The 27,491-nt window shown below is 36.6% G+C and overlaps 1 protein-coding gene and 2 long non-coding RNA genes across 3 annotated transcripts; all 3 read left to right on the top strand.

The window, feature by feature from the left end:
* Positions 1-1,300: 1,300 nt before the first annotated feature.
* Positions 1,301-3,593, top strand: LOC136256196 (uncharacterized). The gene is made up of 2 exons (XR_010701365.1): positions 1,301-2,955; positions 3,011-3,593. It is a non-coding gene; the product is annotated as an uncharacterized lncRNA (long non-coding RNA).
* Positions 3,594-4,837: 1,244 nt separating this feature from the next.
* LOC136256197 (uncharacterized) lies at positions 4,838-7,005 on the top strand. Its single transcript, XR_010701366.1, has 3 exons — positions 4,838-5,917; positions 5,985-6,134; positions 6,621-7,005. It is a non-coding gene; the product is annotated as an uncharacterized lncRNA (long non-coding RNA).
* A 12,988-nt stretch (positions 7,006-19,993) lies between these two features.
* LOC136256192 (sushi, nidogen and EGF-like domain-containing protein 1) lies at positions 19,994-22,889 on the top strand. Its single transcript, XM_066049140.1, has 5 exons — positions 19,994-20,187; positions 20,273-20,554; positions 21,100-21,346; positions 22,001-22,132; positions 22,594-22,889. The coding sequence occupies exons 1-5, from the start codon at positions 20,029-20,031 to the stop codon at positions 22,707-22,709; spliced, it is 936 nt and encodes a 311-aa protein (XP_065905212.1). The 5' UTR covers positions 19,994-20,028; the 3' UTR covers positions 22,710-22,889.
* The last annotated feature ends 4,602 nt before the right edge of the window (positions 22,890-27,491 follow it).

Below are 27,491 nucleotides of genomic sequence, written 5' to 3' on the forward strand. Positions count from 1 at the left end.
AAAATAAAATAACAAAAATGTATGAAATTTTGGCAAACATCGGATCGGTATCGGCCATTGATTTCAATATCGGCTAATGGGATAAATCTCTTATTGGCACATCACTAGGAAATTTGACACTAGAGTTTGTTAAATCCCCTGCCCCACCCTACTCCAAGGTGGGGAGGTGGACACTGATAGGTGCATAACACGTGACAGGTACATTGCTCTCAACAATGAAAAAAGAAAGCCTACACTTCAAGTATCAACTAGCTATAAGCCATACCCTATTTATCTGCTAATGTGGAAGCCAACCTCAGTGGTAGCAGATATACCTGTGCCACTACTAGCTGCAGACTGATGAAGCAACTCTTAATTGTCTGTACCCAAAGTTCAGAAGTTACAACCATAGATTCATGTTCCAACACAACACAAGTGGGGAAATGGGAGTGCTTCTTAATTTTCATCAGTCTAGTAAATGATCTAGTCACCATAGACCAGCTCACTGAAAAGCATAAACTTGCATGGGTAGGATGGAGGCTAGGAGCTATACCCATGAAAGCTGGACCGTACGTACCAAGGTACGTACCCTTCATTCCCTTTATGGTGAGAATTCACCTTCACTCAGCTTCTGGTCTGGTTCAGCAACTGAACAATCACTGTCATGGTCACCCTGACTCACTTCTCCACAATCACTACCACGTACTGTTCACCCGGTCATCACGAAAACATTTGAACTGATCAGTATCCGCTAGAGAATCCTGATCTACAACAGTACAAGCGCCCAGATAGTATCCGTATATCCTCCACCAGACACTTCGACCATATAGTTCAAAATAAGGCCTTGTGCACTATTGAACTATATGGTCAAAATAAGTACGAGAATAGGTTGATTATCTATGGTAGGGTCCGCAATCCGAAAAATCAACTTTTACAAATCGAACCACCTATCATTGTGGGATGTTCATTGTGGTATCCCATTACTAGATCCACCATGAAACCGGAGGCACGATTGTCGTCTTCACAGAAATATCGATTTTCGTATTTCATGAGACGCAAAAATTATTTTTTAAATTTCGTGCTCCTCATAAAGAACAGGATAGAACTTACTGCTTAGCTAGATATTATCTAGAGTTAATGTAGTTAAAAATTACGCACAGTAATAAGCAAATGATTCACTGGGTTCCCAGCACAGGGTTGCTTTCTCTCAAAAAGCAGAAAACGAAACACGAATTTTCGAATTCAAACTGCCCTACCAGCCAAGACAAGAAAAGCCAACTCTTCCTCATAGTGATGTGATAAAGTTGGATGCATAGTCTGTCTATGCTGTTAGTCTGGAAAGGATCTGAGACTTCTCACCATCTGGGTGAAGAACGTCAAAATTTTCGTGCGTCATTTCCAGGGATTCTCTCTATGGTACCAAAGTGCTTTCCAGTACTTCTGATGCCACAATGGTCACTTAATTTTGTTTAGAATGATGATAAATGATGGATCAAAACGTTTGGTAGTAGTAGTAGTTGGTGTTTCTGTGATTTCATATGATGCAGTATACCAGCAGCTCACCAGGAGCTCCACCCAGCTCGAATCAAAAATGAAAGATTTTGTGCTTTTTTCGGTTTGTTTTTGGATGTTTTGCAGCATAATGGTGATGTAGGGTGATCTAGTGAAGATTTGAAGCTGCTGTGGAGCGTGAGAGGTGAAGTCAAATTTGGACGATTTTGCTGCCTCCCTTGATGCATAGCTTAGAGCGAGGCGTGGAAGCCGTGGATGAAATAATAATTGACAACCGCTGTTACCAAATGTTCAGGGACATCTTTTGCCATAGTTTTAGTTGATATATATTTATAATTGATGATTGTTGTGGCTGCAGAAGTGCTGGAAATGACTAGAAAGCGTGACACAATTGTTTGATGCTGCAGAAAATTTTGACGCTCGTCACCCAGATGGTGAGAAGTCTCAGATCTTTTCCAAACTAACAGCATAGACAGACTATGCACCCAACCGTATCGAAACACTATGAGGAAGAGTTGGCTTCTCTTGCCCTGGGTGGTAGGGCAGTTTGAATCGAAACTTCGTATCTCTTTGTCTCTTTCATGTCTTTTTTCAAAGAAAGCAACCCTGTGCCGGGCACCCAGCAAATCATTTACTTATTTCTGTACGTACTTTTCAACTACAACAACTCTGGATATGATTTGGCTAAGTAGCAAGTTTCATCCGGTCCTTTGTGTGGAGCACGAAATTTTAAAAATAAATTTTGCATCTTGCGCGATACTGAAAACAATATTTCTGTGAAGACAACAATCGTGCCTCCGGTTTCATGGTGGATCAAGCAATGGGATACTACAATGAACATCCCACAATGGTAGGGGGATTGATTTGTAGAAGTTGATTTTTCGGATTGCGGACCCTATCTATGGTCAAGCGTAGCGGAAAATTGGCTACAGCTACAGCCTTACTTCTTTGGCAGAAATGCTTCGAATTTCATGGAGATGAAACTTTTAGTATTTTAAATATCCTACAATGTATGCGCTATTGCTTACTGATTTTCCTTTGATCCTTCTTTATCGTGGCCAGTACTCATCAGTAGGGCTTCCATTGTGAATACACGTGTTATCGCACCAAACTTTTAGAATACGTTTGTGATTTGACGTTTGGTTTGTACACTCGTTTGTACAGGACCTATCGTACGTCGTCGACAAAATACACGCGTAAGACATCTTATCAGTGTGTGTTTGTTGTTAGCAAAGTTAATCGGCTAGGTTTAACTGCTTGCGTTTTTAAACACATTTCTTTGCGACGAACACATTCTTCGCTATTAAAGTATTAATCTTGCTAAACCCTGTTGTTACATAATCGTGTGTGAGAAAAAACAATTGAAGAGTTTTATTGTCATTATTGCTTTGTGTGTTTTTTCTGAGGTAATATTTGAAGTGATAATGCCTTCAAAGGAAGCGGCACGGAGGAACAGAAGGAAAAGTAAAAATAATGCCTATTATGAAGCTCACAAAGATGATATACTCTTAAATAAAAGGAAAACTACAGCAGTGAAGACAGATCACAGCGCCATCTTGATGAATATTACAAACATGTGACAGGTTCATGTATGAAATCCGCTGAAAGCACCAAAGCTTCTTATGATAAAGATGTGGACAAATCTCGTAAAAATACAGCTGACCATTCTAGAGCATGCTACCATAAAGATTTGGAAAAATCTCGGGAAGGCACAGCTGAACGCTCTAAAGCGTGCTATCATAAAGATTTGGAAAAATCTCTGGAAGGCACAGCTGAACGCTCTAAAGCGTGCTACCATAAAGATTTGGAAAAGTCTCGGGAAGACACAGCAGAACGTTCTAAAACATGCTATCATAAAGATTTGGAAAAATCTCGGGAAGACACAGCTGAACGCTCTAAAGCGTGCTACTATAAAGATTTGGAGAAATCCCGGGAAGAGGCAGCTGAACGCTCTAAAACATGCTACCATAAAGATTTGGAAAAATCCTGGAAAGATACAGCTGAACGCCCTAAAACATGCTACTAAAGAACTATATATTAGGCATGTTATGTTTCAAATTCATCATGACAATGCTGATTGCTCAATATCCTATTTAACACTTCTTTATGTATCCTTGCATGTGCTTACTATTGTCTACACAGTCAGCAAAACCATATGCATACATGATTGGAATAGTCAAATAACTATCTAAAGCTGTTAACACTATTAAGTGTAAGAATGCAGATACAAAACTTCTAATTAAATACATGAATAATAATGTATTAAATGCATAATCTCATAGAAACCCTGCATATTATGTTTTTTCACAATTCCCTGTCAGTTGTCAGTCGCTCCAGCAGCATCGTCCTTATGTGCAGCAATTACTTATTGTGTTCCGCCATATTCCCACTACAATGATCAATGTGTACTGTATAGCTAACCTATGACAGGTACAAAGACAGCATAGCGTATTTGGTAACATCATTGTTAACAATGTTATAGCTAACAAATGTGTAAAAGGTAGAGTAGGGCTTATAGAAGAGAAAGTGGGGAAACAATACATATTATCAAGAGTACATAATATAGAGAGTGTCCTACTGCAATAGACTCCCAACATAAAGGGCACAACTGAAGAGACAAAGTGTATTTCAGCAGAAATCATTGATGTGCAGTCCATTGACACCTATCAACAAGCCTTTCACTTAACTGTGAGTGTTAAAATAAAGCAAGAATATCCTGAAGTTTACTGACAACTTGACTCAGTGCCTTTCTAAGGGTTATATTGAGAGTTGGACACTCTCTCTTATATTTTATTATTATGTACTCTTGATATTATCTATACATTTTCACACATTGCAGCTATGATGTACATTACCAGGACAAACACAACGTTATATGACCATTAGGCTTAAGTTATAATCATGTTCCATAAAAAGCAAACAAACAAGTACACGAAAAAATTTGGAATTCTCAACTAGAGTAGGGACGACAGTACATTGATAAAAAGTACTGAAACAAGTGCATAAGGGTAGTGAACAATACTAAAATAGAGTTAAATAATAAGACGTGTTATATCCCTACTGTGCTTAAGATGCCATAATGGAAATGCACAGTAAGGATATAACACGTCTTATTATTTAACTGTATTTTAGTATTGTTCACTACCCTTATGCACTTGTTTCAGTACTTTTTATCAATGTACTGTCGTCCCTACTCTAGTTGAGAATTCCAAATTTTTTCGTGTACTTGTCTAATATGTCTCATCATCTGATTTTGAACAAAATATGATATGATGATTATGATTACCGAAAGCTCGATTGGAAGACAATAGCTACAAGAAGCTCTGATGATAATAAGGTTAGTGTCTGCGGGTCTGCAGTGAGGCTGAGGTTAATATCAAACCAGGAAAATATTTTTTTAAAAGATCGAGATTCTCTAATAGAGCAGTCAAACACTCTAATAGAACAGTCATCGCATGAACCATTAAGTGTTTACCCCAGGAGGCTAATATGTTCTTGGCATAGTGGTGCAAATGCAAGTTGCATAATACCATACTGAGCAGTTGCTGTAATTTGAATACCAATTGCTAAAACTCAGAAGATCTATCATAATATTATTTTTATCAATAAATATTTGCATACAAAACTGCAAAGATATTAGGCAATAAAATGTCTACAGTTTCTAAGAGACTATACATTTTCCCCCAGATCCCTTGCTCTAAAATGCCTACAAACTCTGGAGCACATTCCAATTTCAAGCTATTGCTAATTTTTGTATGTTGAAGTTGAATTGACACTTCATTCATGTTCTATCGTATGAAGAACTTCTCTTATTTAGAAAAATCATACAAAATAAAAACGTAATGCATTTCTGAAAATCATAAAAACAAACATAATAGGTAGATAATTGGGGAAATGCCAAAAAGCATAATAGGTAAATTTTGGAGCATAATAGACTCAAGCCTAGTGATAAACTGCTAATGGTTTAGGTGTCTGCAAGTGTTCTCCATTTTCTATAACTCAGCCACAACTTACCATGAGGCTGTATGTGTGGCTGGCTCATCAACCAGATCACATTTTGTCAGGTCTGACCCACTTTACAGAATATCTGACCTGGGTTATGAAATAAATTAAGTAGCTTAGCAATGTGGAAAATATGTATACATCATAGCCCAGTCCTGCAGCAACCCAGCTTTCTCTTTTGAGCCACATCCACTTATTGCTGTTGTGTATTACTGTCTGTATGCATATGCAGATCCATGAGTATTCATCAGTAATGTATGTTTGGAGTCCATAAGCCATGCCCGTACATGATTGGTTGTTAATAGTGTATGTATGTATGTATGTATACGTCATAGGAGCATTGCAGCAGTTTACTTTCTTTAGTGAGCCATGCCCACTTATCAGGAATGTCTGTAGACATAGGTTGAGCCACACCCATTTATCAGTGAGTTGTGCTGAAGCATGTAATACATTTAATACCATTTCCCACTTATGTGTTTTACTCTCTGTAGGCTTACTTGGAACCACACTCACTGACAGATCAATGATTTTAAGTATTAGAATTTTGTTGTTGTATAGGCTACTTGTTTTCTTAGTACCTTAACAGAAATCCCCTTGACACGTATGCCCCTTGACATGCGCCTCGATTTTAATAAAACCTGGTGAGTTGCCTATTGTATATATCCTGTGCTATTTAGTGGCCTGACATATGTAGCATTCTGGTTACACTGTGCACGTGTAGGATGTAGCCAATCTGACTTGGTTTTGGGCAGTTTATTATTTGCACATACACCATCTGGCAAGATATGCTACAAAGTTGCCTGCCTGAGATAAGGCATGTGAAAATGTTTTCCTTCATGGATTGTGTACTATATGGCAGGATGTTGTGATAGTGTGTCTGAAACTTCATTTGTATAGACTCTATTGCAATAGCCTGTAACGTAGAAAATACACCAACAGTATGAAAAATTTCTGTAAAGATGACTTCTGTTCCATAACGGTAATATCTAAAGTGAATGTCTAAATGACTGTACAGAAGTAGTTGTGATGTATTACATATTATGTTTGACATACAGTAATTCTGTAATTGCAATACTGCAATGTAGTATAATAACCGTTCTAACAAATACTATATATAACTCCTATAGTTTGCAAGAGATGAAAGTTAACCCGGTGAATGCTTAGCAAGGTTGGTCAGAGTAGAGCAACACTTCAGGGTCATCCTTTCAAAGCTATATAGGCATTGTTTGGCTGATGGGATTAAGAGGTATAGTAACTACTGTACTCATTGACATGTATATGTTACAGGTCAGTTAACTTTCTGTACATCTTGAAGGCTAAGACATCTCACGCTGACCAAATAACTCTTTGGATAATATGTCCTAACCATGTTTATTAATATTAATGTAAAGCTATAAAATGTAACTACCTGAACAACACACAAAATCCATTGTTCTTAGTTTGTTGGTTTCTAATTGTACTACAGCAAAATACTGTTAAGGAAATCCATACAGGTGAATTGTTGTAAGCTATCCCGTGAGAGTACAAACTACCTACAATATGTGACCAGATCTGCAAAACATTGCATGTATTTAGTTACCAATAACTTGAGCTGTGAATATAGAGCCAGCCTGACATTTGGTTACTTTGTACCCCTCACAAACCACTATTGCTTTGTGTAATATGAAGGTGATAGGTATAAAAACATGAGAAGTTATGATTAGTCAAACTTCGCAATTTAGACAGGCTATACGACTCCTTTTTGCAGATCCAGTCACATATGATGCTAATTTTTCATTATGTATTTTAAACTGTACATTTTCAGATTCACTCCATCGAGAAGCCAATGGTAGCACTTGTGCTTGTCTGTTGAATATATTATCATTGTTGGTTTAAGGAAAAAAAATCCATCCCTCCTGGAGGAGGAGACTGAATGTGGAGCTCGACTAGACATTGGGTGGCCTGCAGCTCGAATCCTGGGGTAGGAAGGATTTTTTCCTTTCTTTGGCCCTTTTCTATTTTACCTTATTGTTAGCTAGGCGAAGTAATCATTTAAAGTCTCCAATTCTTGTTAGGTTTGGTATTCACCAATCAGAGATCATGTGTCATCATTCATCTCATGATCTCAAAGAAATGTTGAGCCTTGTGTTGAACTAATTTAAAATCGGTACCTCCTGATATTTTAGAGGACAGATTGTATGTATATCCATCCCAGGGCCCTTACAAGATACGTGACCAACCTCCTCTGGTTTACCAATTATAGTCCATTGGCAACTGTGATAATCATGTGAATTGTGTAATTCCATGTGATAATCATGTGGTAGTGAAGTTAACCAGGTTTACCACAGTGTATAGGTATGCGTCAATTTTGTAAACCATGATTATTTGGAATAATCGAAAGACAAAAGCAAGGAGTAAAATCTAATAGGACAAATTTGAGGGAAATGTGCTTGTACTTGAGCAATTTAAAAGTAGATATGGCATAATGATTGAGCCAAGATGTGCATAATTACATGCATTCTTCAGAATTTGTCATTAGAGATAAAGATACTCTAATACAGAGTTATTTAGCCAAGGTAAAAGCATATGAAAACTTTCATCATAATATAAAATTCAAAGTTTGATGTAACTGTTGCATTACTCTGACACATTGAGATGGGTCTCACAAATTTAACAATGGCTACATAGAGTTAAGAGGTCTGATATACAAGTGGTATACACAAGTATTGTGTCCTAAAAAGGAATATTTCTTATTCTTTTGAGTTTCCACAAAAAGCCAAACAGAGTTCTTAGAAGTTGTAATGCTAACAGTATAATGTAACTAATTCAGGTAGTGATCATTTACAGTGCTTACCATATTGATTGAAACTACACCATAAGTTTGTACGCATTCACAGTGCACTATACACATATGGCTGCTACTGTGCATGTATAAAAGTAGGCATGGTTAGAGTCTGTTCATGTGCTGAAGTCTGCATGTAAGACATACTGATGTTCTTCTTTCAACTGCTGATCGTGCTTGGTAGTGCTCTGCTCTGCTTATCACAACAATGCCTCTATACCAATGATTTAAAGTACTCCTCATGTGAAGAAATCTACTCCACGTTCCCAGACACACCTTCTGGCTATTATGTGCTGGCAAACTCTCTCGAGAAAGTCTACTGTGACATGGAGCTGTGGTAGCCAAGGATGGACCAGAGTGGCTTATGTTAATATGTCATCTGAGACATCATCGTGTCCTGGAAACTTAAACCTTTATAAAACTCCAATTCGTTCTTGTGGTGGTGTAGCCCCAGATGCTGGATGTGCTGTTGCTCAGTTTTCTACCTATGGAATAACTTATAGCCAAGTGTGTGGTAGAGTAGTAGGGTATCAAGTAGGACGTACCAATGCATTTGGCCCCTATACCAATATTGGTAATCCTGCTATTATGGATGGAATACTTATCAGCCATGGCGAGAACAGAGAGCACATTTGGGCCTATGCGGCTGGTTTTCAAAGAATGCCAAGTGGCCCTTCAACCCTTTACTGCCCATGTGCTTCTCACGAGTACAGTGGTGTAGTTCCGTCATTTATTGGAAATGATTATTACTGTGATAGTGGAGTTGATGATGAGCCAGAAGCAGGCAAGTTCTACACTGACCCACTGTGGATAGGCCAAGGATGCAAACCTCCTAACTTCTGTTGCCGCTCAGATAGCCTGCCATGGTTTTGTAAGACACTGGCTGATCCTACTAGTGACTATATTGAAATACATAGCTGCCACAATCAAAAAGCAACTAATGAAGATACAACTATACAGTTAATGGAACTTTATATACGCTGAATACAGTCAGCATACTTGAACATAGAAAGCTACTGTTAGTAGACAATATATATGCTGCTGTAGTCATACTGTTATACGTAGCACATTTTGTATACACTAGCTGGCTAGCTATATAACTGTAATCAAGCAATTGTGAACATAATGATATACTGATTATGGTTTAGGAGAAAGGAAGTTTTTTTCTACTCCTAGGTCTCAGTCAACTCATCCACACAGATCCTCAGTAACAGTAAGCATAGAAAACAGTTGGGACTGCAGCTGGACTAAATTTTTTCATACCTCTCAACTGTCACACCTATGGTGTGATTCTCATGATTTGAAGTGTAATCTTACACTAGCTTGATAGTCAAATCCAAAAGGCTATGTACACAGAAGAATTGAATAAAAGCAGCTTTGGAATCACTCTGTGTGAAATTTAATAGAGACAACATATCCAAAATCCCATTTTGGTGAAAATTTTTACTATTTAAATGTTTGCATGTCGGTAATTTCTGTATAAACAAACAGTTGACAGCTGGTGTCTAATAGAATAGTAATCGCCAGCTGCAACTTATTTTTTGAGTTTATAAATGTATCATAAGCACAGTACTATGGTTTTGCATTAGTGTTTGCAACTGGCAATTGCAAGTGATAGCTGGTGAAAATAAGTTTGGTGTACATGTACATGGAGTATACATCTACATTTAACCTCCTTATTAAGGACAGTTTCTGAGGTTCCTATGGATCTCTACCAATACAATTTTAACTCTAAAAAGGAATGGCAGTAAAATTTTAATCACCTTGCTCCCTACAACAGCTCCACCTCTTATCTTCTGTCTTCAAGAAACATGACAATATCAATTGTCATGCATATGGCCAGCACATTCATGAGGTTGAGCAGGCTATTTTTTAGGTTGATGAAGCTACTTTCTTTTGTAAGCCTTTTGTCTACTAATTTGGGGATGAGTATTCAGTAGTTTTAGGTTGGCTTTATTGTTGTCTGGGCTTCTCATATTGCTTCGATCAGCTATTTGTGGGGCATGTTCTTCCATTGGTGTCTACACTTTTATATTAATCAAATATACCATGGATTTGGAATGGGTTGTCCATCATCAACTGTGATCTCAGTTTACCTACCATCAATTGTAATATATAAGTCCCCAAAGCCACCAAATTTTGAAGTATTGTAACCTTGTTTTTATAGTCATTTCTGTAATGAAGTTACTTTAACTAATTATAGTTAACTACTTTACTCAGGCCACTGGCACAGGCTGCCAGTGGATCCTCAGCATACTACAGCTTCTTGTATGCTGTAAAGCAAATAATATAATATTATAAAACACTAGGTCTTTACACAACAAAAATAGTGTTCCAATACTACATATTCTAACTCCATCTGTATTCAGTATTGGAACAACTATTTTTTAAAAACTCCTTATAACAAGACAAAACGAACCTCAAATCTATAAATTACTCTAATGTTATTCACTATTGGGGGTTGTGGTCTGTTTTTGTTTGAGCCAAGGTAGAATATTTGGACTATTAGTTCCAACACCAAAACATAGACAGAATAAATACAGTCAGTATTTGTGTATGAATTATGCTGTGTTACCACAAATAGATTCAGTGAGAGTGGAGTCCCACTTGTCTTAGTAATGTTTGGGTGTTGTCTCTTTGATGATCCTTTGTTCAGTTATCCAGCACATACCATCTTGTGCTGGGAGTAGTTGGCAAGGGCAGTCCATCAAGCCCAGGAAAAAAATCAAAAACCGTATACATTTTTACTAATATTTGTATTAATGTACACCTATCAATAATTAATATTAATCCCCACCTCCCACTACCCATATGGCATCATATGTCATTACATCCCCACCTATGTACTCAGGCTACCATAGAGACATTGTTTGAATACAGTAGAGCAACGATATAATGATACACTCGCTATGACCATAATTCATATGCTTAAAAGCCTTAGCTATAGCCTCTATTAATCCCGGGAGGAAAGAGGAGGGGAATAATATTGATAAGTGTATTAATATACAGACATTCACTCACTTCCTGTTAAAAATAAGAGAATTGTATTAAACTTTAGCCTGTGTGAGATGCATTCATAAAAATAAATGTAGTTAGGTATGTAGGAACAGGAGCCCATAAACACCTACACAGCGATCAAAAAGATAATGGCCATGCTTTTTTGTCACTTTCAAATAATAAAGACTTACTGCGGAGCAGTGGTGTAATACTTCTCCAGATCAGAGTATGTAGGTGAGACTGTACATCTTAGATATCATAATTATTTTATGCCAATAGATAGCACCATGGGCCCTGTGATTAAAATCAGCCTCTGAAGAAGCAAACAGTGAGAGATGACAATGAAGGCACCCTTTAAAGAAAGTGCTGCAATTTGCAAAGTAGTTTCTTAATCCTGATGGAATCAAAAGCACTGTAATGACACAGCTGATGTGAAGAAAGCTGATTCTTGCTACAGGTATTTGGTTACGCCTGATGGATAAGCTGACACCAGGGCAGGTTGAGATACTCTGAAGAACCAAACACCTGTACTGTATACATCTCAGGAAGAGCTAATTTATTATTATAAACTCTTGATCTCAGAAAGGTTTGTGAAACCAAAATTCCTATGATTCAACCAACACACAGTTTAAGTAATCAGGAGGATGTGAGATTAGGAACTAGCATGCTGTAGTGAAGAGAGCACATAATCAAAAATAACTGCTTAACGTAGCTCTTAGGATATGAAAGGTAGAACAGAATGTATTGAGCTAGGCTCCTACATTGCCTAATGTTGTATATATATATCAAAGCTGTATATAGGTACAAACTACACTCAGGAAACAATACATTGGTGTGATAATATTACAGTAGCTGAATACTTAACAGCTAATGTACATGATGACTTACTTGATATACATGTTTAGTACCGTGTAATAATATCAAGCACTACTACTTCTTGTTATCATGTTACTAAGTGTGATTTCAAGTGTTGTTGGCCTACCAAACCATGCGTGGAACTGAGTAAAAATTTGCCTGTGTTTTCCATGAAGGCTGGTTTTCTGCAGATGGGTCAAGCAAAATTTTCAGTCAAGGCACTCTACCAGCCAAGAAAAGAGAAGCCAATCCTATCAAATAAGATAGCGATTTAGTTGGACATGCAAGTATTCCACACCAAGTTTGAAAGAGCTAACTAGCAGAGGTGGAATTTCCTGTGCCAAGATCTTCGATAATATTGGTTTCTTCTTACTGTTACAAACTGTCTTCTTAGGAACTTTAAATCAAGAGAAGACCAAGGAGAAAATATCTGAGGTTTCCAGAAAGTGGTTAAATCCTTAATTTAAAGACCATAGCAAGCTAATACTTTAATAGAACAGTCAGTACTCTATTAGAACAGCCATGTAGTCACTACATTCACCGACTACTATTGTGATTGTTGAGTTGCTTGGTTAGTAAAGTTGCACAGTCATCATGGCATAAAAGTAAATCTACAGATCAAGTATGTATGTATGTATGTAATCAAATCTATAATTCTGCATAAGCCAGCAACTTCTTTAACATTAAAGCAAAGGTTATACCTTAAATGTGACTGGATTTGACAAAACCAGGCTTCCACACACACATCCAATTCTTTGACTTTAACCGCTTGTAACTTGACCAGTCAGTATGCTATCAAGAATTCATAATATTACTCTGCACTAATATTATGAAATCTTGATACTATTGACCTAAACGTTTCACACATTTCTCTCATTGCATTATGCAATAATAGATCAAAATTTGAAAGTGATAGCATACTTCTACATTGAGTTATGGTCCTTTAAAGTCACAAATTTGGATGTGTGTAGTAGCCTGGTTTTGTCAAATCCGGTCACAAATAAATCACAGTGAAAAGCACAGCTATGTATAATTTGTAATGTTCAAAAAGCATATTGTATACATATGACTTCCTCATACAATGAGGTTACATGTTTGTTGTACAAGTACAGTAGTCAAATCCATGACCCCGCAATATATTATGAAAATAAAATCGCTGCCAGTTTTCACTAATTGTTAACGTGTATAGTTACATTTTCATACAAACAGTCTTAGTGATAGGAGTGCATTCGCATTTGAAACAATGTGGTACTTTGGAAAAGTAACTGTAACAGCATTGCTGCTGTTACACTTTCCAACTTTAATTGATAAATGAGAAGGGTAGAATCCCAGGCCCCCTGCCATATTGATCCCATATTAGAACCAGCACACTATAGGTGTTGCACTTTCCCTGTATAGCATGTTGTACACTAATATCATCTCTCACATTGTGCATGTGTTTCAGAAACCAGCCACCAAAATAACAAGAGTCGCCCATAATAACTGTCAATCTCTACGTGAGAGTTATAGTAGCTAGTGCACGGAACACTTGGCAGTTATGATTTAGATGCTGGAATCATAGTATTGCCATAAATGTGACCAGGCCTGTGAAAACAGGGCATGTGGGCACATAGAAAATTGCCTACTTTTTCAAACTTTGATGGTCATAACCATTATTGCTTGGCCATGAAATTTTTAGCACTTATAGTTGGCTTTAGAATATAAGTTACAGAATAAAAATATTCTATTCCAGTACTGAGATATGACATGATATGTGACAGGGTGTAGTTTGTGTCCACATGCCCTATTTTCACAGGCCCAGTCACAAATGTGTGTTAAAAGTTTGTATATAAACGCATGCATGTATATAATATGAGTAACAAAGACTCTCATAATTATTGTATATATAGTAACTCTATAGCTAGTGTATTTAGTAGTTGTGTTGTGCTCAAGAAGTAGGCAAACTGCTGGGCCTTTTAGGACTCTTTCATGCACTGCAGTTTCCCATTCTAGTTCCTGTAGCTATTCCCCACATTCTATTAAGCTAGTGGAGTGTACATGGACTGTAAACTATACTTGTGTATACATAGTCTAGATAATTGTTTCCAAAGTGATCAAGCATAAAGGTATTCAATGTTTAGTAAGTTAATGTACAGTACAGTTACCACGGCAGACAATAAATAAATCATTACAATGTGACCATATTAAATCATTAGTTTCTCATCCGCCAATACTCAGCACAATACCAATGCAGGCAGGCAAGTTTAGATAGCTGAATTGATACCTCAAATGATTTGGAATGCAACTTTTTAGCCTGCTCTAGTTATTTATTATTTGATGACAGTTTTTTACAGCTGCAGTCAAACACCAATGGAACAATCATTGATATGGTAAGGAAAACAATGAAGTGCAGAAATACAAAACTAATGGACTAAGTGGGACACGCTAAAGAGTGTAGTGGATAACTTTGACAATGAAAGTTTTAAGATGAGGTTTGAAGCAAATAGCCCATACAGATACAGATGTCATCTGAGGGCATGCCCCAGGACTTTTCCAATCTCTGTAACAATACTTTAGGCAGCCATTTTCACTGTTAAAAATTAAGCAGCTATTATATGGTTATTGAGTGATACAAATGTGATTGTTCTATTAGAGTGATTGACTGCTCTATTAGGACACATAAAATTGGGAGGCCATGGCCCTGTGGCTCCCTGACTCATTTATAACTATGCATAAAGGCTAAACTGCATTTATAAAATAGTAAACTACTCCAATAGAGCAATCACTGAGACAGATGGATCTGTTATTTACTGAGATGCAGTACATACGTACATGACTTAATAATTTCACAGCAGCATGAGGGTATACATGGCTACCTGCATTACTGGATTATTTGTTTAGGTATTTGCTGAAGAGATGACACAGATATAATTAGTATTAATTTCTAACCATGATATCGATGTCACTGGAGTCAGTCCTGTAATAGAATGCTCAAACATGATTACAACTAAATGAATTTCAAATGTTATTTAGACTACCAGTACTGTGGACACTGCATTGTTTGTATCAACTATAATGCAATGAAATAAAATGACAATGTCACATTATCAACCTACAATGGTTGTCCATAAAATGCAACCTTACTAACCAATTGCAAGCAACTTGTCTATAGGCAGAAGGTGTTTGAGGGAATTTGAAGAACGTCCTCTTGAATAAAATGTCCACCAATTCAGTAAAGCATCCACTATCTCAGTAGTAAAAAAGTCAGTAAAGAGGTCCACAATTTCAGTATAAAAAGTCCAAAATTTTAGTGGTAAAAGTCCAGCCTAAACATACCAAATTCAGCCTTTTAGTATTATAAATTTAACATACCAGTAGTAGAATGGAAGAGTTGTGACTCTGCATGTTTTTCAGATTAGGATACTCTCATAACACAAGCACATGCCCAGAGTAAAATTATCAAGTTTGAAGTTTAAGACAATCTAATAGAAGGAGCACCCACAATATAATATCCTAATACAACATTCACAGTCAAATTAAGTGTAGAAAGTAGTCATAATACAATTGTTAAAGAGCAAATCTGGTGCATAATGCAGCACAATTAAGCATTCTTGGAGAATTATAGGGAAAATGTATTACTTTTGTTCATATACAGCCTAAATACAAAAGTATGGGGACTTGGGGAGAGAGATAGAAGATACATGCACTATATAGCTAGCCATACTTGCATATTTCATACCATTCGTACCAGTTTGTTCATGTGCTCATGATTGTTAAAATTTTGCTGCAGCAGAAACCAAGGTGAAGCTGAGATGCTGATATATCACTTACATTAAACCAGCTATAGTGTACAGTTGTAACGTAGGCATACTCCCACCTAAGAATCACAGAAATAGCTAATATTGGTAACCATGTGTACCAAAATAGCATGCTTTATCATAGACTAAATAATTAATGGCACTATTCATGTGTTTTAGGAATATATTGAAGTGTAAGGCTTGAAATGCAAGGTTATTGAGAAGAAGAGATACTGTACAGTCAGCAGAACATCATGCACTCTCTAGGATTCCTATGGATACATGTACAAAAGCATGAATTAACAAGGAGAAAACATCCTGACCACCTGGCATACTCTTGTAAGCGTTCAAGCGTTCAAGCGTAAATCGGTTGGCCACAGGATTGAGGTTGGTCCTGTCATGGATTTTTTTTTCTTTTCTACAATGTTTTCAAACACACTTTATATAACATCTTTAATCAGGCTGTGTCCTACAGATCTTCAGCACTTGTGCTGTAAAGCCTTAACAAAAATGAAAAAAGAATTGGATTGGCCAGGCTTGATCAGTGGCCAATTCAGCTTTAAAATATGAAGTTAATTATATATTCTGTATAGATTTAAAACATTTTAGGCAGTTAGAATATCTTATTTAAAGTGACTGCTGGGAACATGGCAAACAAAATTGCTAATGCTAGTGATATAGAAAGTACTGAAGATGGTTTCCCAGGCAAAATGATCTTGCAAGAACTTTAATTTAAGCAAGATCTTGCCAGAGAATCCGGTCATTTCTTGCAGGATTTTGCAGGAACCCTGCAAAATCCTGCAAGAGGTTTCCAGAATCTTGCAAGACTCTTGCAGGAGATTCCTCTTGCAAGAGAATCCGGTCATTTCTTGCAGGAACTTGCAGGACTCCTGCGGGATCTTGCAGGATCATTTTTGCTGGGTTGGCTGTATAGCAGCCAACACATGCTAGTGTAATACAAGTATTGTGGGATAATATTGGGTCAGACATTTCATCCTCAATCTTGAAACATAATCAAATCTTACTATCATACTATATACCAAGGGTACAGCGTCAATGTTCTAGAACTTTATTTCAATATATGGTAATATTATTGTAATACTCTAATAAAGCACACATTTTTGAGATATTCTAATGGAACATACATAGAATATTCTAGAACAATCTGGTGCCTCTATTGGTAGCTAGATCTATAAAAATTATAAACTTGTAGGCAGATTTAATCATAATTCTGATTAGCTTTGCAATTATATTTTTAAAAGCTTCTGTTGTTCCCTAATGTGATCAGCTAGTTTTAATTAAATGGCTTCCATGATTTAGCTGATTGGCTTTGAAACCATAGGACATTATTTAGCTGTCTACCAGGTATTGGAACTATCAGCTAGTTGCTAGTGACATTACTATACAAAGCATATCACTGAGAATCTGCTACACTGTATATAACATTGTTAGATGGTGTCCAAGTGAAATGTACATTCTTTCCTGTAATTTTCAGAGAGAGGGGTTTTCTGCATCAAATAGCTACCAGATGTAATCTCAGATATACACTGGATGGAGACCCATCGTTTGGCATGCTTACATACATTGAATACTGAATATGCACATGTAATGTCAAGTTTAGAGGTGATGTCAACACTACACTAATTATATCCCTGTAGTGAGGTAGGATAAAATATTATTGAAGTTAATGTACAGTAAATATAATTGTGGTGAACTCTACTCTAGCTATCATAGCAAAGCAGTGATTCATTATTTCATCATGGTGGCTTAATGGCCATTAGCAGGATATTTGGCTTACTATATAAATATTTTGATAGTTACCAACAGTACCTGTATTATTATAATATATATATATATATAGGATTAGCAACTGTATTAAAAATACAAATACATGTGTATTTATAAATATGATACCCTATATATTTCGTGACTTTTACATGAAGAAACAACCACAATATTGATGAAGTTAATGAAATATGGTATCCATGGTTACAAAGTATATGTCTATGCCTCAGGCAACAAAAACAAAATACACATCCTATTATTTTTTTCTATTTGGAAATGTACTGTAATTGTAAAAATGGGTAATTGTAATTTAAAATATGATCCACTTGTCAATAGGGTCTACAAAGAAATCCTTTTTTTTAAATTGGTACAAAATACATGTATGAAACAACATTAGCATTCATATAGTGATCATTGTCACAGCAATTCATCTTCAGTCTGTGCAGCATGTATGATTGTCACTGTCAATAAGATAGTATATTGGCAGATGTCCATGTTTGTAACTTCATACATCTCATTTTGCATAAATTTGATGACTGGATCTGCTAGATACAGACTAATGCACTCTGCTCTTGTTTAAAGTGCTAAGAGAACTAGAGTAGTTGTCCAGTGGTCACTAACAGCACACATAACTATATGTCCACAACAGTATAGAGGAGCCAAATGTTTGGTCAGTGAGAAGCCTCATCCAGTGAACGGTTTTACTTTAATAATAAATGGTGTGATGGTGTGTGTGCATGCACATCACAGATAATTGGTCCAGTAATGAAAAGGTTCCGAATTCAATGCTCAGCTCAGTTATGACTTTTTACATGCTGTTGTTGTTAATTGTTTCTTCAAGCAAAAAGCTTTACTCACATTGCTCCAGTATACCCAGCTGTTAAGTGGGGACCTGACAAATTGGTAAGCAGCCCACTTAACTGTACCATTTATGACTTCACCTTCACCTGTACAGTCTCCAGCAGGTTATATACCAGTCCTGCCCTTTTGCCCACACTGACTCAAAGCACCTGAGTAGTCCACAGGTGTTCCAGTGTTGATTCACTAGATAGGCGTAACCATGTTAGCATGCTTTGCTCTCTCTGTGTGTGTACTATGATGATTGTAATAAGGATAGCTATATACCAGTAAAGTTGCACAACTACTGCAAACTACAATGCATTATGCAAAATTCAAAATTTAATCTTTCTTGGTAGCCATATTCTGTAAACACTGTGTGCTACCATAATGAAGTTGGTAATAGGCAGTGTGACATACTGTACTACACAAGAAACTATATATTATCAATTTGATCTAGCTGTAAAGAAATATCGCAAATATTATTTTAAGTTTTAGTAGATAATTTGAATTACGTATGATAGGTGAGTAATGTAATCAAGTATATTACATCAGTAACTGAAATTTTGAGATCTAATCTATATAAATAGAAAGCTATCTATGAAAAGAGATTAAGTGTATGACACAAAGGAACTGGGATATGAGATAATAAGTAATCCCAGCTGCTTAATGGATGCTACAGACATTAACATCCATTAAGCCTAAAATGTAATTCTTTGTCATGTCCACCACAAAGTAAATTTGTGGTGGCTAATTGAAGTGATATCATCATCAAGGATTATGGTAAGTACACTACATGCCAGTGTTGATAAGTATAAGTAGCTAATGGCAAGACTATGGGTGTACATGTGTGCAAGAAAGGGTCAGTTGAGCCAAAAGCTAGCTGTGCATGGTGATGAAACTAGCCACTATTAGTGTGTAAATGCATAAACAATGCAAATGTAGCTACTTTATGGAAGTAGCTAAGATTTTAGAGTGAACATGTGTATTGATTCCTCCTTCTATCTGCTTTTTTGAGTGAACTTGTTGTAAGAAATAATTAGCTCATGGACCAGAAGATAGCAAATTACACTTGTCCCAATACAATCACACAATGCGGGTATTTACATAAGTACAATGAAAGTTATACTTTTTGTAAATGTAAAGTATTGCAGCAAGCAAACTTTTGCTCATACAACCCCCCTCTACTTATAAGTGCTGCCATAAGGCACTTATGAGCCCTGATACAACAGATGTCACCAATTGGATTCACACACTTAAGTGCACATGTCAGTCATATGCTAGCTATATAGCTAAGGTTTTGAGATGTGAGTTTTTGGTTGATTATGTAATCAAACATGTGACAATCACAGGAAGTTGTAAATGCAGATGGAAGTAATATAAAAGCTTACTGCCATTGCTATTTTAGTATACGTAGAACAAAGGATGGTTGGAAAAGCTGGTCTACTTCTATTGCTGTTTGCCATGAGGGGCACCTTAGGTGTTCCAAAGTCAGAATTTTTCCCTTATGGAGGTGACCTTAATGAGAACAACCAAAGACTTGGTACTGGTGACAACTCTCATGGGTGCATATTTCTCCATCAGCTATTTCATTTCTGCGGGAAAACATTCCTAGATCTCTGCGTAAGTGATTTGTGCTTGTTGTAGTGTGTCAATCTGGCATAGTGTGTAGCTTGTTTGTTGATTTATTTCATTTATGATGGCATAGGTTGGTATTGATGGTGGAATATCATTTGGAAACAGGCCAATAGCATACACAAGACAATCATTTCCACTGGGTGGAGACAGCCACTTGATTGCTCCATTCTTTAGTGACATAAACACAGAATCACAGGGAGCTGTGTGGTTTCGAGAAAGTGAAGTATCAGAATTGCTAGCCAAAGCTGATGATTGTGTTAAGCAAGGTTTTCCTTCTAGTTCCTTCTCAGCTACTCACCTGATAATTGCAACATGGGATAATGTTTCTGCCTCTGATACTCCAGATGGAATGGTAAGCAGCAAATGAGGTCTTAAATGTTCTACTCAGTAATGACTTATATATATTATTTTTATTTAAGTTAAGTTTCAGGATTTAGCATTGCAGCTAAATTTTTAAATTACTTTCTGTTTCAATATCAGAATTGAACTAAGCTTCCTTACTAGGACAGAGAAACTACAAAGGAAAGTGTACTAGCTGTATAGTGTTGTGTAGTTTGTGTACTACAATAGTGTTTAGACCTTTTAGTGAGTACATCCCACCACTGTGGTTAACCATAAACTGCCTTTGCAGACAAGTGTGACCACTTTAGCTCACATACGTCAATATAATAAATGTTATTGGAAGACATAATAGACAGGATGTGTGTTAGTGATAATTGTCAATTACTTTGTAGAAGAAATTTGAATTTTACGGTAACATTAATTTTGCCTGTAAAAGTTTTGAGCTGATACACACTTTATTAAGGTTATGATTATATGACTGGAAAGGCTATTATAAGGTTTTCACAGTGCACTGAGTCTGTGACTCTGTGTGCATTAATCCATGAATCTCTATAGGGAAACACTTTTCAAGTTGTGCTGGCTACATGTGGAAGAGAGACATATGCACTGTTCTTCTATGCTGACAATGGAATCCAATGGGGCAGTAGCAGTGGAATACTTGCACAAGCTGGAGCTTCTTGTGGTGGTAGTGTTCGAGGTCTCCGTGGATCAGGTAGCAATGAAGTGGTCAACCTTGATGGCAACACCAATGTTGGAGAAAAAGGAAAATATGTGATCTGCCTCAATGATATCAGTGTTCCAGGTACTGTAAATACATAATACATACATATGCACATAAGGTAGTATCCATACAGTATGCAAATAGTATCACTGAAGCATGAAGGAGATTATCCTCTCAGTAAAATAGTACTGTGAATACTGTCTACTTTACAGTTACCTTTAGGGCATTTTTCCTGAGTTTATTAAGCAGATGGCTCCATTAGGCACATCTTGAACACAAACGATACACCAGTTTAGATATTTTATTACAAGGACCAGACAGGTAACTTAATTGTACTGTGGTTAGACAGGCTTCACTGTATTGATGAAGTGTGCCAGACACTCAAAGTGTGTCTGACAGACCAAAAAATGTTGCAATAATGTATATTGCAACATTTTTGGTGTGTCAGACACACTTCATTTATTACGGTGTAGATTATATCCTACAGAAGTAATCCTATACCAACTTTAATATACCCAAAGCACATTCCATTTACGTATAATAGGAAATGTATTATTTCACTATCTAATACCCATCAAGAAAATCGCTTGCGTTTGGAAGAATCTCTTGGTTTTTGTAATGATTCAGAAGCCTCACATGGTTTAAACTATATACATTAGGGTGCAAATAGCAGAGTAAATAAATGTCAGAATTATTATGCATAATTAATTTGTATGTGTGTGTTGCTTTCTTCAGTCTGTGATGTGCAAGAAGTTATTGTTAGCGTAACAAAGAGGAGGAGAAATGCAGCTGTGACATTTTCAGCATCTCCGTCACAAGCAGATGCAACATTTGAGTGCAGCTTAGATGGAGACGATTTTCAGCCTTGTAAGTGATCAATTACACCCGGTACCACTCTTGCTGCATTGAAAATGAAAGTTTCAATGCAACAAGAAATTTCAATGCAACGTGTGTATCCCAACTTCCACTGCTACCTGGCCATGCCATTACTAGTACATATATACCTAAGAATAGTATGCAGAATGTATATATTATATAATGTGACCAGATTTGTGAAAAGGTACCTTTTACACACATTTTACAGGTGAGCAAACAAAACAATGTAACTTTTGACTCCGTATACTGATCAACTTGCTCTTAGTTTCAAAGTGTAGCCAGATACTTTAGCTGCACTCATGGAAACTTTCAGGCAATATTATGCAATTGCTAAAAAGTTACGAAGCTTCAAAAATCAAACAAATGGGTCAAATTTTGTGTGTGAAAAAGATACCTTTTCGCAAATCCAGAATATATAATGTAATATAATTTATCCTGTATATTTAATTCAGGTGAAAGCCCAATGACTTACAGGCGATTGAGTCGTGGCGACCATTTTATTATTGTGCGAGCACTGTGTCCTGGTAGTACATCAGGACCAATGAAGAGAGAGGACTTTAGCATCTAATAGATGTCATGAACAGTAATTGTGGACTAGTAGAGACAAGAGAATATTTAGTATGTATCCATACACTGTTTTGTTTAGGCCATTTTATGCACTCATTGTTTACTTATACCTTAACATACTGTATAGATATGTGCAATGCACTACTCACTGTGCATACCATTTTTTCATCTTTCTACACTATATAGGACACTGATGCTACATATATCCTGATACATGCTATGCTGGATGCTAGCTAATAAGAGTAAAAAATTAACTAGTGTGCTTGCCGTATATGTTATGCAGAGGTGACTAAAGTGATCATGATACATATGTAACCACACTACTGTTTAGTAGCTAAAATTTATAAGCTCTGATTGATTGCAGGTATACAGTATATTGCAGCACTTCCTGTTCAATCTTATACAGCACCCTACTGTAGCTGTCCTTATCCCCCAGCTGATTTGCTACACATTCACACACATAGCCATATTGCAACCATTCACCTAATATAAAGCACATGAGCTGCATGCTTAAAAAGTAGAAGCATGATAAAGTGTTCTGATGACTACATAGCTACTTATAATGTAGTTTGTACATACATGCAAGTATCATATAAAATCACGAATGCTGAAAACTGGTGTATAGTTATATCAACACGCAAGATCATATGCTGCATAGTGGTAGTGCAAATACTTGACAACAAAAAAAATGGTGAATTAGATAGCTAATCAATTTAAAGGTAAGATGCTTCAACACTGCATAAGAGAAATGTAAAGTTTTTAGAGGGGCTGCAAATTGTCAAATTTGTCAAAAAATTTTGCCCAATAAGCATTAGCACTCAGTTTAGAGAAGGGCCTCTAAAGTATTCGTAATTTTCCCAGAGAAAGCATGGCTAAAGTTATCATCCATACAGAAACAGCCAAGCTATGAAAAAGGGTGCAGCCTTCAAAAGTATGCATGTATGAAAATGTTTGGTATTCAATAATAAGTGAATTTTGATATTTCCTGCATGCGGTGTACAGTGCAACGTGGACATACTGTAGCTATTATACTGCACTCACATATAAACACATGCAGTGCGCAAAGAACAGTTTTTCCTTAATGCAGTGCTATAACAAATAAATACTTTAATTCCTTCTGTACCACTCCTAGAAATGTGAGACATCTCCTGTATATATTGCTAATTTTCTGTCTAATAATCCATCACCCACTGGATATCATTGATGCACTTATATATGAATAAGTTTAATAATTAAAATAAGTCTTGATTGTATAATGTATGTGGTAGGAGATAGATAACCTTATTATGCAATCAGTGGTGGTAATTTCATGGGTATGAATGAACTATGAGGCAACAAGGTAGCAGTACTAGTTGAGTTATATCTACTGATGTGTTGGTACTAACCTGATGTTGATGTGTTGAACTGCAAACCATTTATAGCTAGCTAGCTAGCTACAGGTCTATATGCCTTTTTAATAAAGAAGCTTAATGCTAGCACAGCTAGCTAATAGCTAACTGGACAATTATAAATTAATATAATTTGTTGATTAATTGTACCATTACCTGTGCTAGTTTATAGACTCTAGGGTACGTATATTCCCTTCAGTCTTATACAACATCCTGTCCTTGTCTTCACCTGAGCTGGTTTGCTACAGCCTTTGGCTGCTATTCAGACATATAGTCATATTGTATGTTTTGTTTCTGACAATCACTCACCTACTATAAGTTGAAGTACATGTAAGCTACATGCTGTAAAAAATTTATAACTATTTTGATTCCATTACAAGAAGCATATTAAAGGGATCTAGTGACTACATAGCTACTTATAATGTAGTTCATGCATACAAGTATGGTATAAAATCAAATAATGTTATGATGAAAACTGGCCTGTATATAAACACACAAGATCATAGTGGTGGGTGCAAATATTTAACGACAAAAAAATTGTGATCAATCAGATGATCAAGCATTTTTGATGGTAAAATTTTGTTAAGAGGTTTCAACACTGCATAAGAGAAATGTAAAATTTTGAGAGAGAATGCTGCTTTGTCAAAAATTTTCCCCATTAAGCTTTACACTATTCATAATTTTCCCAGATAATTAGACTAAAGTTATTATTATTATCCACACAAAAACAGCAAAAGCTATGAAAAAAGGGTGCAGCCTTCAAAATCCTGGGTGAAAAAAGTTTGGCACTGAAAGAGAACCACACAAATGAGATATCTAGAATGGTTGGTGCACACTAGGGTGAAAATGATGAAGAAAATGTTGATAATACGTTTAATAGTAAGTGAATCTTAACATTTCCTGTGTCCACGTGTATTTATTATTTTTATTCTTTACAGTGACCAGCACTGAAGGTTTGACAGCAACATGTGCTGCAAGACCTTCAGTGCTGGTGTACAGTGGAACATGGGAATAGCAACCCGCTACATATTATCACAACACAAAGAACAGATTTATTCTTAAGCAGTATTATTTAATGCTAACCAATCAATACTTTAATTCCTTTTGGCACTACTCCTAGGTATGTGATACACGCATTATCTTTCTTGATTAGGCAATTTTACATAACATTTTATGATGATTGTTATAAAGTGCAAATATACCCACTCGGACCGCATTTACAACTATACCAAATTGTTTATAACTTTTTTGTCTAATAATCCATCATCCACTGGGAATGCATGCCAGCCACAAATCCAACTATTTAAGTGGCATTGATGTACGTGTTTATACATGTGCAACCTAAAAGAGGACATGAGACACTAGATATTTGGTATTATATAATACCCAGCAGTCCCAGCCCAAAGTAATCATGTATAAATTAATGTGTCTAGACTAACATGCTTGATGAAAACATAATAAGTTGCTTTATTAATAATTGCAGGTGTGATGAAAATTAAGCAAGCCTTAGCTTAATTCTTATAACGTATGTGGTAGGAGATAGATGACCTTATTATAAATACACATTACAATCAATGGGGTAATTTCATGAGTGTGAATGAATGAACTATGAAGCATCATCAAGACACACGGTAGTGTGTCGTGCGGCCCAAGAAGCCGGCGCGCCACACCGTGAGTATATTGACAGGAAGAACGAAAACGTCATTTTCACACCTTTGTATCTAGGTGATCACTTATCTGATTGGAACCAAATTTGCTACACAGTTGCCCGCCAGCCAAGGGAGTCTACATTCCAAATTTGAAGGAAATCGCTCCAGCCATTTCCGAGATACGAGCTGCCAAAGTTTCGTTTTTTTTTCTTCGTTTTTTTTTTTTCTTCTTCTTCTTCGTCTTTTCGCACACTTGCAAAAATTGCTATAACAAGCAAACGCGTACTCCGATCGCCTTGAAATTTGGCACACAGAAAGAGAGTCCAAAGGCGAATCCTAGCATCAATTTTAGTACAAATCCGATGAATGGTTCAGGAGTTATGACCGATTATTCGAGTAAAACAAGATCGATTTGTTGTCACGCCTACAGGGTAAACCGCTTCATGGAATGAGTTGAAAATTGCTATGTAGATGGAGTAACCATCGTAGGAGTGCCTTTTGGTGGTTTGAAAGGAATCGAGATAAAGACCACGGAGATATGACACAAAACCCAACCTGTGTCACAATTACGCGATCGATTTTTATGAATAAAAAAGTATTAGTTTTCACGCCTACTAGGCAAACCGCTTTGAGCAATGAGCTGAAAATCGGTGTATAGCTGGAATAATCTTCATAGAAAGTCTTTGCAGTAGTACAGAAGAATCGGATTACAAACCACTGAGTTATGATTCGAAAGCCAACTCCGTGTAGCAAATGCGAGATACTCTAATAGAACAGTCACCCTAATAGAGCATTCGGCTAATTTATTTACTCCATTATAGAATTTTATTACATCACAAGTTATTCTGTAGGGAGTTCAGCTGCAAACAGTTAATCTTATAGACAGTTCAGCAAGAAGACAGTCAGCATGTGGAGAGTTAAGCAAATATACCACTATAGAGATTCAGAACATTACAAGTCACACTGAAGAAAGTTCAGCTATAAACAAGTCATGCACTGTGTAGAGAATTCAGCTACAATTAAGTCACTCTCTAGAGAATTCAGTTACACAGAATTCTGCTACACACAAGTCACTGTGGAGAGAGTTCAGCTACAAACAAATTACCCTTTAGAGTGATCAGCTACAAACAAAACACTTTGCAGGGTGTTCAACTGCAACAAATCAATTACCTTTAGAGCGATCAGCAATGAACAAATCAACACAAATCTACCTGTAGAGAGATCAGCTAGAAACAAATCACCCTGAAGAGAGTTCAGCTACAAAAAATCACCCTGTAGAGACATCAGCTAGAAACTAGACACAATGTAAGGAGTTCAGCTACAAGCAATCACCCTGTAGAGAGTTCAGCTAAAACAAATCAACCTGCAGAGAGATCAGCTACAAACAAATCACCTTATAGAGAGTTCAGCTACAAACAGATTACCTGTAGAGAGATCGGCTACAAACAAATCAACCTGCTGAGAGATCATCTATATACACACAAATCAACTTGTAGAGAGATCAGCTACAAACAAATCACCCTGTAGAGAGATCAGCTAGAAACTACACACAATGTAAGGAGTTCAGCTACAAACAAATCACCCTGTAGAGAGATCAGCTACAAACTAGACACAAAGTAAGGAGTTCAGCTACAAGCAAATTACCCTGTAGAGAGTTCATCTACAAACAAATCAACCTGTAGAGCAATCAGCTAGAAACAAATCACCCTGAAGAGAGTTCAGCTACAAAAAATCACCCTGTAGAGA

The sequence above is a fragment of the Dysidea avara genome, chromosome 5 (assembly GCF_963678975.1).
Source record: "Dysidea avara chromosome 5, odDysAvar1.4, whole genome shotgun sequence".
Classification (NCBI taxonomy): Eukaryota; Metazoa; Porifera; class Demospongiae; order Dictyoceratida; family Dysideidae; genus Dysidea; species Dysidea avara.